General features: G+C 38.8%; 1 protein-coding gene across 1 annotated transcript in view; it reads left to right on the forward strand.

Annotated features, from left to right (window-relative positions):
* NYAP2 (neuronal tyrosine-phosphorylated phosphoinositide-3-kinase adaptor 2) overlaps positions 1-18,202 on the forward strand; it is a 325,661-nt gene that overhangs the window by 118,363 nt on the left and 189,096 nt on the right. Inside the window, exon 3 of the mRNA XM_004701652.3 lies at positions 15,135-15,436. Within this exon, the coding sequence (XP_004701709.2) occupies positions 15,135-15,436 (302 nt within the window). The remainder of the gene's footprint in view (positions 1-15,134; positions 15,437-18,202) is intronic.

Consider the following 18,202-nt stretch of genomic DNA (forward strand, 5'->3'; position numbering starts at 1 on the left):
GAGTTGATTTCGATTCATAGTGACCCTCTATGGATGTTCAAACCGAAAGGTTAACGTGATTGATGATGAAAAGTTCCAGGTTATAAGCATAAGAGGAGTGAATTAAAAAGAAGAAAACAATTGAGGAGAAGTTTTCAACAAACCCAGCAGCCTGGGTACATGTTTACATCTAACACAACATCCCGTTAGTTCTTCAAGCCACCTGCATCTTTACCATTTTTCATCTTGCAAGTAAGAAATAAATGCAGAAGTTGTATTTAAAATCATCTTTGGTGTTTCCTAACTGATTTCCGACCCTGTGTTTTCTGAATCTTGCAAACTTTTTTAGAAAAAAAACTTAAACAGATGCTCACAAGTGGCAGTTATAAATGGGGGGAAATCAAACCTGCCAAGAAGCATTACGTTAATTGTCTTCCATAAGTTACACTCTTCGTCAGTAAATAAATGCTTCTCAATGAGGCCTCCATAAAGCCCCTTGCCCCAATCCCCCTAGATGTATGTATACAGGAAGATTTTATTAGGGTTGATCTTAAATTTAAATGTGCTCTCTATTAAACTGCAAACCCTGAGGGGTATGTATCTTTCTCTATTGTACAGCACTGACTCGTTGTGCTGTCTCGTGCAACAAATAACAGATGATAAATATTGTAATGAGACTGACTAAGATACCACATCCATTATGATGGAGGGGAATTATTTATTTTTATTTTAAGAATCACTGCGGGCATTACAACTGTTGCTAATACCTTTGATAATAGCTTTTAATTTGTCATGAATAAAGATGGGTAGGAGAGCAGGAAGTGTGATTAAAGGCACATTTCAAAATGGGTCGGCAAGGCCCTTAGGGTGGTACCACAAGGTGAATAAGCCAAATGCTTGCATGGACACAGAGCATAAAATCCAATTATTTGTGTGTGTAAATGTGTGTGTGTGTGTGTGTGCGCGCGCGTGTGCGTGCACGTGTGTTGAAAATCAATCAGGGGATGTGGAGTATTCCTGGAAAACCAATCCAGAAAAATAGGGAGCCAAGTTTCCGGCCTCTGCATTGGCCGTCTACTGTAACTATATTACAAACTATCACAGTTCCATGTGGGTGCATTAGAGAGAAGTGCAACTTGTGGTGGAGCTGGACAGCACATTGACCAGTCCATTCAGAGAAACTACCTCAGCTCTGAATGAGAGTTTGATTTGTCAGCAGAATTCTCGGGGGTCACACTGACGTGCCTTTCTGAGGAAATGGATGGAGGAAAAAATCTTGGCTTTCAGAAGAGCAGGCAGGACTCTTTTAACGGACCTCTGACTTGGCAGTGAGCGCAGCGCTCAGCGTTATCATTTGTTAAGATAGTGTGTTCCCTGGAAAGACCTGAGAAATGTTCCTTTGCAGTTAACAGGAAAAACGCTCCATGAATATGTCTGACCTTGTTTTACATTCTCATTTTGATCCCATAGATAGCCTAAGGGATTGCTACCCCATTTCGGTGAATTCAGTGAATTGGGAGTGGGGTTTTTAATGGTCATGCAAACATTTAAGTCCAGAACTAGAAATGGAATCTCCTAACTAGGGCAGAAAAAAGCTGTGTGGGAAATATATAGGTGTGTCTGAGACTATACATGGTCTGTGTGTTCATGTGTCTGTGTGTGTGTTCTTTAACATCTTTTTCTACATCCACACAAATAATAGATATTTTCTCCTATGAATATACAGCCTGGAAAGCCTACCTTGATTGTTTGATTGTGGATATGGAACTTAATTCTCATTAGTGATTGGGAGCTCAAGATGTCATTATCTGTTTATTCTATAAATACATATTTAGTCCTTTGCTTCCTACTGAACCAAATTTATATTTCTAAAAACAGAGAAATATCACTCGCCATCCTTATTCTATTGTAGCAAAATTTCTAGACAGCCAGTGGTGATTGTTTTAATTTCAAGCACGCCTGAACACAATGTATTTAATTAATTATTTAATTATAATATAAGTAGTAGCTATGTATTCTTTGCAATGCATGTTTCACTTTAATTCACATCCCAAACACCTATATGATTCTTTCTATGTGCAAGGAAGCATACAAGAAATGTACAAACTATGACTTACATCCTCAAAATTTTAGAATCTAATAGCTTTCCTATAAGACAAACATGCTAACTGACACAAAAGAAATGCGAACTAAACAGGAGAGAACATATTGATGACGACATTAGATCTGGGAGCTGAGAACTCCGAATGTTCCCTCGTAAGGAGATATCATTTGAAGAAGAAGGGAAGTTATGGCAAAAATCTATGTGACTGGGAAATTGACAAGAAGTGGTAAGATTTTGCAGCGCAGATAGGTCATGAAAACTCCAGTTGTCTTACAGAAAAGTTAGACTCTGTGTGAATATTTAAGAAGAATTTAAAGAAGACAAGTGCTAGGGTCAGATTTCTTTCCTAGGACTGTTTTCTCTCAGGTTATTATTATATTAATTTAGGAAAAATTCGAGGTAGAAAACTCAACTAAGAACATTACTTTCTGGCCAAGGAAAAAATTTAAGAGAAGCCATGCTTAAAGTGTTGTGTTGTTTTTAGAGACAGTTGTGAGAAAAAGTATGTTATTGAAGATACTTGAGTAGAGGGAATTGGAAGAGGAGGATAGGGAGAAATAAGGAGCAAAGTAAGAAAAAGAATGAAAGAAAGAAGAAAGAGAGGAAAAGAGAATGAATGAATGATGTGGGTTTGGGGCTCACGTGTACTTGAGGGTGATGTTCCTCAAAACCAGAAGTGTCCGGAAAGCTTGTGTTAGCTGCTAAGAATACGTGTGGAACAAAGCGGAAGAATTGCTGATGGCAATCCTGTCTAGGAAAATTAAAAGGAAGGACTCTAGTCCATGATGCAAAGATATTTATAGATAGAAACAGAAGGAAAAAGGGTCTTGCTTGAATTGTTCAATTCTTTCTTAATCTTAGTGCCTTGCTTTATATGACCACCACAAGGAAAATGCATTCCTCCCCCAGGACCCCTGTCCAAAGTCCCTTGAGAAGTGAATTGCTTAAATAATTTGGTGTGAGTACGTTAGTCGTTTACCTTATGTTTTGTGTTTTATGATTAAAAAATCCACCTGAAGGAAAATCTGACTTCCTTGTAGGTCACTGGTTAACTTTACAAGAACATTATTGGAATGAACTATTGGAGTCCTGGGTGATAAGTTTAATTTAAGTAAGAAGGTATAAAACCAACATTTCAGGAGACGTAGACGCGTATGCTATGTGTCTGTTTTGTTCAACTTGATTTCTTTATGATAAAAAATACAATAAAATTGAGATCATCTCCTGGCCAATTAGAAAATGAGTGAAATTAGAGGAATATTTAAAAAAAACACACATAGTAATAATATATGATCTACCAACTTTTGAATTAGCTGTGTGTCTGTCCTTTAGATTGGAATTCGTGTCTCCATTGCAGTCTTTTCTGTATGAACCATGTTCATGAAGTCTGATATTTTCTATCCCTAAAGGGGAACCAGCATTGAAAGCTTTTTGGAGTCATCTAAACTAAAAGATTCCCCCCCAATATCTACCATGTGAACCACTACCTATGACATCAAATCAACTCAAACCTCTAGCCACTCTAAGGGCTTGAAGAAGGCATCCTGTGGAACAGTGATTACACATTACCCAGGAATCCTACCGAACCATAGCCAGCCAAGCCAAAATGGGGATTTTCAAAATAAACAACACAGTTTTTCATAAGCGCTTTCAGAGGGAAAAAATTGGTGATTTTCACACTCCCGATTCTTTGGCTCATGCACTATTTAATTTGATTAAGGCAACGATACAGTTGACACAGTTGGAGACCACACATAGTGGTTCCTCATAAGCGTCTAATGAGATGTGATGAGTGGTCATGTCAGAAGGTAAGCCTGTCAATGACGGTAAGCCTGTCAATTTCACAAAATTAAAAGAGAATGAGGACTAACCCAGCGAGCCACTAAACGAAAACTGAAAGGAAAGGCCTCTCTTGTGTACTTATCTCAGGCACCTAAATAACATGCAAAACAATATTGATGGGTCTATTTATTAATTTCCAGTTTTGAATGGAGTAAAGAAAGTTCAAGCTGAAGCAGCTGAGTTCACAGAACTGGATTGTGATAGAGCTAGAAATCTGTGTGCAATTTTCCCAGTTGGGCATTGGGAAATAAGAAAAGAAAACATTTGAAAATATGGATTTTTGCTTTGACAGTGGACATAATGATTGGAAGATCCAAAGTAGGCCTTTGAATATTGAGGTTTTTCTTTACAATGATAGTTTAAGAAAATCTATGCCAAAGAAATCCTAAAAGGGAATGCTTATAAAAATATCTAGTGATTTGTCAAGGCTCTTAGCTTTCCTTTCTTCCATTATGCCCACCTATTTTCCACTTTCTACAAACAATTCATGGCTCCTACCCTCAAAAGTCTCCGGGATTCACAGAGATTATCAGCAAACAGGGAACAATGGCATGGTGTAGAGATCAAGGAGGCCCTGCCTATGACAGGCACACAGTGGTGTGACATAGCATTTGGTACAGGAAGGACTTGAATGTTACATTTGAATCAAGAATCTAGAGCAAAGTTGTAATAGGAACATCTTAATATTTGAGGAGTCTCAAAACAGAGAACAAATTTTAGATAATACCTAAATTGTCATGGACTACCAGCACCACATGAAAGTTTTGGATGTCATTTGGAAGAAAGGGTAATGCTAGCACAGTAGTTTAAATTAAGAGAGTGACATGAGCAAATCTGCATTTAGAAGGATGAACTTGGCAACACTGTGAAAAAATATCAGCTAAGAGGCAGTTGGCTTTAATTTAGCCAAGAAATGCTGAGCGTCTAAAGGCGGGCAGTGAAGATGGAGAGGAGGGGATTAAACTGACTCCTGCATTCACATTACTAACTCCTGTCACAGAAACCAGAATTAACAGTGTAGGAGTATTTACAGACATCTCCCTCTCCTTCTTTCCTCATAAATTAAGAAAATGGCAACTGAAAAAAATAGAAAAATTATCATTATATAATACTATCATCCATTTCATTGATTAAGAAATCTGAAAGTATTTGCTTATTCCCATTCTAGCCCTTTACTCCTAGTTTGCTTAATACTTCCTGGATGGCCACTTTAAGCCAGACACTATTCTATCTAGCACTTGGATATAGATGGTCAACTAAATCCCATCAGATTATAATAAGTAGGCATGGGCTATCCTAATAACTAAGCTTCCCTAGATCCTGACTGCTAGTCCCTAAATTCCCTTCTCTCCCCTGCTGTGATTAAGTCTTATTCATGCTTCCACATCAGCTGAAAAGCCCCTTCTTCCCATGGGACTTCCCAGGCCCGCAGCTGTGGTTTCAGTGTTCTTCCCCTGCGTGAACATTTGACCACATGGTACTGAAATCATGCTGGTTCCATAGTCTGTGACTCGCCTGGAACACTCTTCAGTCTGCTTCCTGTACTGCCTTCCTGTAACCCCACACTTAAGATGCATGGCCAGTGTTGGCATGAGGATCATTTTTGTGATTGAGCCCAGGTAACAGTGAATTAAGCATTGGACTATTAACCGAAAGGTCAATGGTTCAAAAGCAGCAACTGTTCCTTGGGGCTTTCTACTCTCTAAAGAGTAACACTCTTGGAAACCCATGGTACAGTTCATCCTGTCTCTTAGGGGCACTATGAGTCTGTTTTGAATAGATAGCAGTGAGTGTGGGTATGTATTTATTTGAGCTTATAAAGTAAGAGGGCAGTGGGAACTCAGTAGTAGGAAGGATCGTTGCCTTCCATGTGGGAGTCTCAGATTTTATTTTTGTCAATGGATCTATTTATCTGTTGGTAGAGATGTGTGTGTTGTGGTGGTGCTAAATAGGGTTCAGCAGAACTTCCAAATTAAGATGAGCTATGAATAAAGGCCTGGAAACCTTATGGATTACTACACTATCATCAATGAACTCAGGATGAGTGTGGGAGACTGACTTCAAGTGACCTCACAGCAACAATGACATGAATGAAATATGTCAACTCACTTAAGCGGTCCAGCTTTGGGAAATCAAATTAATCATGATACTTTAAACTGGCATGAAGTTAGCCCCTTATGCTCAGGAAGTTCAAAGCCATTGCATATTAACTTTCTGTATTTCTAGCTTCTTCTAGAATGAGGAGAAAAAAGAGTTGCATATGGTTAGCTAAACTCATTTGTAAAAACTTGGCATGTTCTCAAACTATATTCAAAGCTTATGTCAGTTTTAAAGACACAAATAAAACCTACTTTCCAGAACTTTCTCTTCGTTACTTGAATTTTTAGAAAACATCTCTGATGATGTGAACTTCTATGAACCATATTCTCAGCTAAATCTGAATATCTTGAGTTGATGGAATTACCATATAACTTCTCTTTTTCTAGCCACAACACTTTAAGAACTAGGGAAGTATTATTTATATGTAAAAAAAGTAATGTTTTAATTTTAGATTCCAAAGTGCCATAGATAATAACATAATATATGTTAATCTTAAAAGCATTTGTCATGATTCAAGTAAAACTAAATCTCTTGAAGATGCTCCATCAAATTTATTCTGTCTTTAATAAGCATTATACTTTAAACCCGATTCCTTATAACCCCAAATGTGAGTAAAATAAACTTTGATAACATTTCAGAAAATATCTCTACCCTTCTATTAGGATGACAGAATCATATCATTGAGTAGATTCAACTCATAGTGACCCTACAGGACAGGGTAGAACTGTTCCTGTGAGTTTCTTACCTACTTAGTTTTCCTCTCGCTGAAATATAAGGCATCCCCTGAAAATAAGGCCCCCGGAGCTACCATAACTCTGCACTCTGGACGGTAGTGGCAGGCACCGCTGCACAGCTCATTGTTGGCCACAGCCGGAGCAGACAGGAAGTGTGAGTTCTCTTTTAATAAAACAATAAACAATAAATGTGTGCTGTATTCTTCCCCTGAAAATAAGACCTAGCACATCTTTGGGAGCAAAAATTAATAGAAGACACTGTCTTATTTTCAGGGAAACAGGGTACAAGTCTTTATAGGAGTAGAAAGCTTTAGACTGCTGACCTTGCAGCTAGCAGCCCAGCACGTAAACCCTGTGCCACCAGGTCTCCAATAACAGTGAAATAAACCACACCTTATTTAGGGTAGCTCCATATCCTTTACTTTCAAGCAAGATCTACCAGCCCCCAGTTTAGACACACATTGCATAACAATTTCTGTTTACATTCTCTCATATCATAAGTACAATGCCTTTATGTATGTTTTTCTTTTTCTAGAGTGAAAACTTCATGATAATGCCCATTATGCACATGGGAACAAAACAGAGCAATAAATGCTGCTACACAGTTAAATGACAAGCTTGGAAAATAGGAAAGATAAATGAATATTTCCTATGATCTCCTTCTACCAGCCACCCTGATCAGTGCATTAAAAATGTTATATTGAATTTTCTTTCTTATAACAACCTTGGAAATTATCTTCCCATTTTATTGTGGCTGATAATATATATATCTCCAAATAAAATTAGATGGCTAGTGAATTGGTTATATCACATATTTTTTCTTAGAAACTGCAATTTGGGACAGATTGCGGATGCTCTCTATCAAGGTGAACTATATTGAATGCTTAAAAATATCAACCCACAGCATAACCTTTATAGGTAAAGGAACTTGAATGTATACTCTATGGGATATTCATTTTTCTGTTGCTTTCCCCCCCCTTATTTATATTAGTTGCCACATCAGTTAATAAAGGAGATGTGTGACAATTTCATTTTTAACACTTGACCTTTATAAGCAAAAGTATCAGTAAATAGCAAGAGGGAAGAAATACATGGCTGAGCGAATTTTTAGGGGTTCAGGCATTAGGGGTGTAAAAGTAGAAAACAATTGTAACTGAAGATACAAAGAGGCGAATATGAGTGTTTGCAGCCCAGGCAAGAAGTCCAGAGATTATGACCTTGAATGAGCAAGTCACTCAGAGAAGGTATTTAGGGTAATGGTGAATGAACCATTTGGAAAAAAATATGAACACCGTTTAGTTTTACTGGATTCAAACTTCTCTGCTGTTTCATAATTAATACAAAGGAGATGAACTGAGAAGTCTGTTAATTATTTCCATTTAGAGTGTTAAGTAACAAGGTTGGTTCCATACATTAAAATAGATACGCTGCATTCATGTCCTGCTCTGAGTGGTTCCTACTCTTTCCTGATGCCTGCTGTTTTCTAACTTCCGTTCACCAGTAGCATTTCTTTAGTAACCACCAACTGCATACATAGGAGATTAGTTCCTTTAGGATATGGTAGCCAAACGTTCTCAAAGGACGCAGTTGGCTCTCTGAAAGTCTTCCTGAGAATGATGATGGCAACAAATGTCCAAATGTGCTTGACACAATGGATGGATCTATGATTGTGATAAGAATTGTATGAGGTCCCAATAAAATGATTTTAAATAAAAGACAGAAGAAAGGCTCCTTTCTCAGAAAGAGACATGCAACATGAATGCTGATGGATTCTCAAGAAGAAAGAGTGACACATAGCAATCCTTGTTGATTTGCATCGTCAGCGCAGTTCTGAAGTTCTTCTTTGGTACCTTTCGTCAGTCCTGATCAATAGGTGCTGTGGATAACTGAGGCAACTCTCTAAGGAAGTTAAGAACATGAGGGGTACACTTACCTAATTATCTTGACACTCTGAGTTCAATGTAGCGTTTTCACTCTTTTACCTCTTTTGTTTGCAGCTTTTTTAAGATTCCACAGTACCAGGTAATTGCTCTGTAAAGTGTGGCGGCCTCAATGAGCAAATGAGGGTCCTATAAACAAACTTCAGGAGGTTCAGAATTTAAAAGTAAGGAATTTTGCCAAAATGATTGATTGACTTCTCTGTTTTGGGAAGTGGGATAACTTATTCAGATGTAATATCTCGGGCAAATTTGACAGCAACTTTATGTGCAAGTCTGCTGAAATCCCTATCATTCTGTGAAAGAACAGTTTCCAGAGGGACTTGGATGCTACGGTGATACAGAGCCCCCCACTCAATGGCACGAAAGCACAAGTGCCACAGCTGGTCCAATAGGCAACCTCAGGTTTGAGGACAACATTTAAATATGTTACTAATTACTTCTGAGACCATATCTACCCCCCTCTCTTTACTCAAATAATGTTATTCTTTGTGTTTTGTATTAGAAACGTAATCCACAGATAACTAGATCTTGCAACTCTGGCTTCCTTGTGTGCAAAAAGAAAGCATACTTTTTCGAATTCGAGATTATGAAACTTGTTTTTATTTTTATAACAAGATGTGTCAGGCTTAATGTAGCTTGAGTGTTGGAGTCTTATTGCAAAGAGACTGCTTTTTCAGCCCACATAACTTTCACTTCAAGCCAAGTATTCCTACAGGGAAGATTGTTTCTAACTCCTCAGGCACCATTTAAATGCTTGGAGTCTTAAGCAGAAAAATGCCCTCTATTCACACAGATTTTTTTTTTTTTAATTATGGAGTCTCGTGGTTATTTTAAGGGGTTCTCTTCCAGTAGGTTGAATTATTGCCCCCCAGCATGACACTCCAGGTTGTCCGGGAAGTGGAAATGAGATGAAGTTAGAAGTGAGGACGATGGAGGGATTGACAGGGAGAGCTAAATGGAGGGGACCGGAGGAGGGATGAAAGTCCTTGGGTCACAATTCAAGTCTGACACCTGTGAAAAGGGGGGGAACGGGAAGAAAGACTCAGTAGCATTTTCAAAGGCTGTCATCGTATGAAGTCCCTGGGTAGTGTAAATGGTTAGTAGCTTGACCATTACTTAACCATTTCAACATACCCAAACTAGTATGGCGATCTTCTTCACCCTCCTTGGGGCTCTTCTACTATGCAAATGTAGGATCATCATGAGTTGAGTCAAGGTGATGGCACTGGAAATGGAGGGCATTCAAAGACAGAGGAGGCTAGATTGGCCTTGACATTTCATGCTCCTGAGCTCAGGCATAGCCTTCATCTCTGCCCACATGGCCACTGTTGATGTACCCATTATACCAACTCTTGGTAGCTAACGACAAAGGCTGTGTGTCACCTAAGTCCTTCTATCTATTTGGCTGTCCGGTGACACTTCCACAGTGGAGATTATCTGGTGGATATTACACTTGTGCCCATTCATACATGTTCATCCACATGCCTCTTTAATTTATCTCAGATTCTTTCATTTATAACCCTCTAGCCCTTTTCTTGCTTTGTCCCTGAAAATAGTCCCTATACCTTTATTTTACCTCTTGTCCAGCATTCTGTATATATTACTTTAGGCTGTTTTACTTCACAAACAGATAGGATGGCCACCAAATGCACTGCCCAAAGCTCGCTACTCAGGATAAAGACTTCCCCCATTTTGGTCTTGATAAGCACTTCTGAGTATGGATATCTGGCTTGGCCTTGCAACATCCTTCAACTGCTTTGATTGGAACTAACATCCTAGGGAGAAATCTTAGTGTGATTGCAGTGGGTCAAGTGCAGGAACAGACTACATAGCGTGTTCAAGCCCTCGGGTCCTTTTAAAGCTTTAAATGGATTTCTATTAGTACCTTCTGATTCTATTAATTGGTGAATCCAAAAGAATCCTGATTTGGTGAGCATATCTGAGCTCATTATCATTGGGTATTGCATGGTCCAATGTTGCACTGGTACCACAGCCCCATGGTACATCAGGGGCTTCCTGGGAAGATGGCCTTCATGCCAATATTTCAGTGAGTTCTGAAGACTATGCAGAAGTTGTCCGCCAGGTGCATCATCCCTCATGGCCAGTTCTCTTTGGAAGAGAGATCTTGGTGTTACACTGCCACGGCTGGTCCCTTGACTCTGAGGGGATTACACACCCCTAGATCTTGTCATGCAACTCACAGAACTTCCTTGTTGGCGGAGCATCCACTGACAATCATTGACATCGAGCTTGGTCATGGGATTGGTTAAAATCATGGACTATAGGTAAAAAATTATATGCCACACCCTAGCAGAGGTTTCAAGAGCTTGTGATCATCTTCCTTGCTCATAAGTTTAAGGCATTGTGATTCTCTTTGCTGTCGGAACAGTGTATGTCAATAAGGAGAGATCGTGGTGTGAGGGGGGGAGGTGGGGGCGGGCAGGGATGCCTGGAGCAGAGCCACAGCGAATGTTGATACATACCTGAAGCATAATATGAGCGATATATCAATAGTTATTGTTGTAAGTGGCTAAGAGCTGGTAGGGGGAGGGTTGTCACTAAAACCCTAACAAGTCTGACTCATGAATTGCATCTGTGATGGTTTCCCTGGTTTCTGGCAAGTCTCCTTTGTTCTATTTTATGGCGCTCATATTTTTCTGTTTCTAATTATTCAATATATGCTCATTGATAACTTTTATTCTTGTTCTTAATATCCCGGAAGTATGTATATATGTATGTGTGTGTGTGTGCCTGTTTAGCTATATCAGAAATATCTGGATATATATGTATATATAGATAGATTTTATCTATATATTGATATATAGAGACACATATGAGGGGACTTAAAAGATAATGGGATAACTTAACTTTTAACTTAAAATTTTAAAACATCCATCACATAAACATTCCAAATTCAGTGCCAAGTCAATTCTGACTCATGGGACCCTGTAGGATAGAGTAGGATGGTTCCTTGGGTTTTCCGAGGCTGTAAATCTTTACAGGAGCAGAAAGCCTCATTTTTCTTCTATGGAGCACCTGGTGAGTTCAAACCACTGATTTTGTGGTTATTGGCCCTACCCATCACCCACTCTATCACCAGGGCTTCTTTGGCTAAATCTTACAGAGATTCTGAATCAATAGATTTTTATTCATTAGTTAATGACTCAACAATTGTCCATGGTATGGAGACTATAATTTGCATATTTAAAAACCCCATGGGGTTCTAAACAACACAACACAATCTTTAAAGATCATTTTATTAGGAGCTCTTACTGCTCATAAAAGGCATACATCATTTTTTAAAGTACATATGTTGCCATTATTATTTTCTAAACATTTACTTTCTATTTGAGCCCTGGGCATCAACTCCTCTCTTTTCCCTCCATCCTCGTAACACAATTTTAATGTGGTTTCGAATCATCGTCATCATCATCATCATCTTTCCTGGTCTCATACCAAAATGCTTTTGTTGCTTATTTTTATGTACACTTTTATTGCTTACCCTTAGGCTTGTCTTGAACAATCCTTTGGAATCTAACTCATTTTTAACCCCTTTGTTCGTCCTCCATCCACACTTTGGTCAAACTGACAGTATACCTACGACTTGTTTTCTGAAGCATTAGTTGAAAAAGTTCATGTATGAGCAAAGGCAAACAGAGCTGGATGAAATTGTTTTATGCTTTAAGATATAATTGTGACACAGCAGAGCTAATCATCTGTCTAGGAAAAAGGTGCAGGCCCTATTCAAGACAAGAGTAACCAAGAAATTGATAACACAATTATGTCCAGTAACTCCTTCATAAATGCCTTTCTGCATTAAACGCATGCATAAACCTCCCTAATTGGTCATCCTACTGGGAAGGAGATGACCGTCTACAAAAATCCTTAAAGTGATGTACCAAGAGAAGTAAGAAAAAGTATCATGACCCCATGAGACTGAAAGCAAAGCTCGAAGAAATAAAATATTGTATTTTACAGGAGAAAGCTGAAGATCACAATCTAAGTCTTACCGTGATACTAACCCACTCTCATACTTCCATCAGTATGATTAGAACTTCAATTAAAAGCAATTATTTACAAGCCTTTGTTGTTGTAGTTATTGCTAATGGTATTTATAAAAGCACAGAAAAGTAAATGCATGAAGACACTGCACATACTTAGTATGCTGACTACTACCTTCATTTGGTAATTGACTTGATTTCATTCATGTTTTTTTAATCTCCACTACTCTGGCTGGTAGATTTGGTTTCCAGCCAACTGTATTTTATTTGGCAGCGATCATATAACCGGTGTCTGAACACCAGCTGATATTACTTAGAAACCAACAGTCATATAAAAATATTTTTGATGTAGTCATGTTTTTTGATGTAGTGATGTTATTATAAGCCTTACATATTGTAAGCAGTCTTATCTTCTTAATGAATCTTCTCTGTCTTTATCCACAATGGACATTTAACTGTCATAAGTCCCCAGCTGCAAAGAAAAACAAAAACAAAAAAATAAAATAAAAATGGAAATCTCATTTACTATTATTTTCCCTACTGGAACTTTAAAGTTATGGCAAACATTATAATGATGAGAAAAATACAATAAAGAGAATTACAGAAGCTTGTCTTGGATTAGACCACATTACAAAGGCAATTAAGGCTTAGCAATTAAGGCTTAGCAACAACAAAAAGGCCAAAATAAACCCTATGTCTAGGAAAGTACACTCAATGAGCTTTTAAACTTCATTTACTCAAAGGTACTTGTTATGATTCATGTGTGTGTAAGGAAACCAGTAAAATATTGTGTATTAGTGCTTTCTTTTTCGTTTTTTATGCATTTCTTTGGTTTCCCAAGTCCTTCATTGATGGGGAAAACTCCAGCTTAGTCTCATTTTAAAAAATGGTCCTTTGCTTAAATGTGTCTTTTGTAATAACATTGAATCCATTACTCAATAGCCTGGAGAAACCTAAGGAGGTATTTCCTGTATGAGTAAGTTGAGCTTAACATTGATAGGGATTTCTTCTATTTTGTTTTAGTGTAAAATTTCTTACATAGATAATAAAAACTGTGAATTTATACACTTCACTGGAATTTTTGAAGCGTTTAAGCAGCATCTCAAAATCTGATGATATTTTACTACACATTTTTACTAGATATTATTTATTTATTTTGCTTGTTTGTTAAGATAATTATATTGGAGGCTCTTACAGCTTTTTAAACAATCCATACATCAATTGTATCAAGCATATTTGTACATATATTGCCATCATTATTTTATAAACATTTACTTTCTATTTGAGCCCTTGGTATCATTTCCTCTTTTTTCCCTCCTTTCACCCCCTCCCACCCTCATAACCCCTTGATAAATTATTGTTATTTTAATATCTTACACCAATTATTTTATACCATTCTATACCATCCATTCCTTAATTATTGATCTGCTTAGGGTCCCAAGGCCAGGTTGTGTGTGAAAATTAGTTTTACATGAAAATGAAGGATAAGCCCATCATATCAAAGGATGAATACATCAATTCCTAACTACCCAGTCCCAATCGAATCATTCATTACCTAACTACCAGAGCACAGAGAATCATGGCCCAGCCAAGTTGGCATGGAACCATAACCATCAAAGTCGTGCCACCCGCCCTATGGTCCAGTATTAGTTATTACCCAGTGGAAACCGTTAACACACAAACTAACTGAATAGTAGGGTTTGACTACTGTCATAAATGCAAAATGTCAGATAATGAGAGTGAGGAGTAGGTGTAGTTTATTATTATGATGGAAGTGTATCTCATTAGGGGTTCCTCATCCATCTTAGCCTGGAAGCTCTGCCTACACCTGTTCAGCCTCAAGACAACATGAAACTTCCACGGACTGACTTGTGTTTGGTAGCCTTCTTATCCTAATCATAGTTTATTTCCTTGCTTTCTTCAATGCAAAAGTATAGATAGAAATCATGCTTCTTGAAACTGAAAAGGCAGCTTTTGAAGAATACTGTGCATCGTTAACAGTCTGAAGTTAAAATTTCACACATATGTGTATTTATACAGAGAGGTGTGTGTATATACACACATGGGTACATGAGTACATAGATATGAATTGGAATCCACTCGGAAGTAGTGAGATATATTTCAAAACAAGTTGGACCAATCCATTATCTTTAGCTTCCATTTTCCACGAATTTTTGAAGTCCCCTCGTGTATGTATACAAACACGCACACATACCCATATATGCTTATGTATATATATGCATATATAATACATAGAGATGTGTATACATGTTACGTGTATAAATAAATATACACACGTATATACATAGTCTGAAGTCCCCTCGTGTGTATACACACACACTCACATTTACATATATGCTTATGTCCCAGACCTTGTATTTTCTGGTTCAATTTCTACTTATCCTGATGGGTTTTGTGCTGCTTTCCCTTACAGCATAGGCGGAGATGTAGGGCGAAGCCACGACGGGAGTTACGTGGGCAAACATTTCCGCATGGGATTCATGACGATGCCCGCTCCTCAGGACAGACTCCCCCACCCTTGCTCCAGTGGCTTTGCAGTGAGATCACAGTCCCTGCACTCAGTTGGGGGTGCAGATGACGACAGCAGCTGTGGCTCACGGAGACAGCCACCACCCAAGCCCAAACGGGACCCTAGCACCAAGCTGAGCACCTCCTCGGAGACAGTCAACAGCACAGCGGCCTGTAAGAGCGGAAAACCCCCTGAGAGGACGGAAGGTAAAACAATCGATGCCCTTGGCCCCTAGAAAAGTAGTTCGGACAACGCGTTCAGACCCACACAACTTCCTTTCTGGGTCACATGATCCTGTCTCTGTCACTCTGAAGTCCCAGAAAGGAAGCGTGCTGGTGATGGGTCATTTTTGGTGTGTTATCAAGTGACACTTCGAAGGACACATTTGCTTGTGTCTTCTGAAAGGGAAGGCAATGTGAGTTTTCCTTCCCCCTTAAACCTTCAAATGATTAGAAAATGACTTTGTCTAAAAATATACATAAAACATGCATTTTCTGCCTTTTGTTAATACTGGTTGTACCACTAAGGAGTCACCACCGTGCTGTTGGTGGGGCATTAACTGCTCACCCCAAGGTCAGCAGTTCAAATCCTCCAGCCTGTCTGTCCTCAGGTGAAAATATGTATAGTCTCAGAAACCCAGTGCGGGGTCTATAGGAGGTGGAACTGACGGGGTTGGTTGATTGGCCGGCTGGATTTGTATAATTTTCAGGAGACTTGGTCACCAACAGTCATCATGGACTTCATGGCAGAGAGTGGTGGGTTGATGACGCCACAGGGAAGTTCTTAATTGCTAGTCAGCCGGCAAACATCTGAAACCCCTCTGCTCAGGGGGAACTGCTTCCGTCATGGTCACAGCCCCGCAAACCCTTTATCACACAGGGTCGCTATGAATCAAAAGTGATCCCCGGGCACTTCACAATGGCATTAAGGAAACATTTGATTGCAGGGAAATAATGAGGGCCTGGGGGAGATAACCGTATATTTCGGAAAGAACCTGTAAAAATCGTGGTGTATATTTTTCCAGTGAATATAGATGTAGGTGTGCATGTTGGTATGCATTATAAAATACACACATGTGTGCCTGTGTCTATAGGATGTTTACATTAGTCTCCACCTCAACTTCTATTTCTAATTTATACGTATACTAATATCTTTACTCAGCTCTGAAATACAGAAATAGGATTACCCAAGCCTCTTATGAATATAAATCAGGTCATGTTAACTCCCGATTTTGCCAGTTCTTTCAGCTTTTACTTGAGTTCTTCCTGACAGGCTGTTGGCCTGAGACAGTTCACAAGTGTGTTTTGATACAGGCCTATTTGTGCTTCATGTATTTATGGTGAAAAACAATTCAAATTGGCCAATGCTGCCAGCAGCCAGCTGGAGAATGTGACTTTACCTGGTGCCATTCTTTCCTTGACCCTCCCTGTCCTTCATGGTTTCAATAGTGTTTCTCCTGAGTCTCCCAGGGTTCCAAGTTTCACAGTACGTTCCAGAATCGGATAGAAACCAGTGAGTCTTTCTCAACTGAACAGAAATCTGTGTCCTCAGAGTTCCCCAACACCACCCGCCCCTCCCCTGCATCTACAGGTCCAGTCTTTGCACCATCAACTCAAACCCATCATTAAAACGAGGTGTCCAGCAGCATGGTCCATTTTTTGTGTCACCCCTGTCTCTCTTTTCTCCCAGATTTGGGCCCAAACACCTAAAGCCAAAAACCAAAAAAATCTTAGTGCACAATAAATCATATCTTAAAAACCTGCAGGTGGAACTAACCTATCAATGCCACCAGTAAAACCTCTACTTACAGCTGTTTTTCATGTCTCATATCCACATCTAAAAGAATACATTGCACACATCAGTAAGTGTTTGAAACCATACGCATGAATACCATGTGACAATGTACAGTCACCAAAGTATAATCATAGTGAATATCATCTTGTATTTTGTTTTATTACCTTTTCTATTTTCCATGTCATTCAGGAATTTTCAAGAAGTGACACTTTTAAGGAGATTAGGGTACATCATTGTAATTTATTGAATTTTATTCTTGATGAATGTTTATGTTTGTTCCAATTTGTTTTGATGTAGTGAATTTCTCTTTCTCTCTCTTTCTCTGTGTGTGTGTGTATGTGTCTCTGTGTGTGACATGTATGTATGACTGCATTACTAGGAGCAGAGCCAATGTGACAGCACATACAGAACAGCTTTGTGCCACACTCTTTATTGTCCCTCTGCCCCCCTCTGAGCATATTAGAAATAAATGTTCTTTCTCATACTTCAAGGTCATGAGTAGGTCCTTCAACCTGTAACACACTGCTTCTTACAGAAATAATTTAGATGTTTAGTTTATCAAAACACCAAAGGCAAAGTCACATTCTCCAGCTAGCCTGCTGGCAGCATTGCCCAACTGGAATGGCCCTAAAGACAAGACTGGGGTAAATTCTAAATGTTGTTCCCGGGTGTCCTCCAAAATTGGAACATGGCATATTTCATTACCTTTTATTGTTTCTGTCACCCCACTCCTCCTGGGAATTCCGGAAAAAGCATAATCAACTAAATTAGATGGTTTGTAAAAGAAGGAGTCTGTGTAAAAAGGATGAACAATGAACGAAGGTAGTAGGATCAAACACCATCTGGAAAGTTTCAAGAATATAGAATAAAGAACCAGTAGCAGAGGAGAGGAGACAAGAGACCAAAACAGAACAGAACTAGCAAATGGCAAAGACCCAGCATGATGATCAGTTCTGGGAAGAAGAGAAGAGAACGTGATTAAGTTCAAGTAGCAAAGATGGAAGGTAGACTTAGAAGATAGACTGATAGACAGGTAAGGTTTTTTTTTTAATTGTTTTATTAGGGCTCATACAACTCTTATCAAAATCCATGCATACATCAATTGTGTAAAACACATTTGTACATTCATTGCCCTCATCATTTTCAAAACATTTCTTCTCCACTTAAGCCCCTGGCAT

The sequence above is a fragment of the Echinops telfairi genome, unplaced genomic scaffold (genome assembly GCF_000313985.2).
Source record: "Echinops telfairi isolate 266 unplaced genomic scaffold, ASM31398v2 ScPeMD7_3;HRSCAF=10, whole genome shotgun sequence".
Classification (NCBI taxonomy): domain Eukaryota; kingdom Metazoa; phylum Chordata; class Mammalia; order Afrosoricida; family Tenrecidae; genus Echinops; species Echinops telfairi.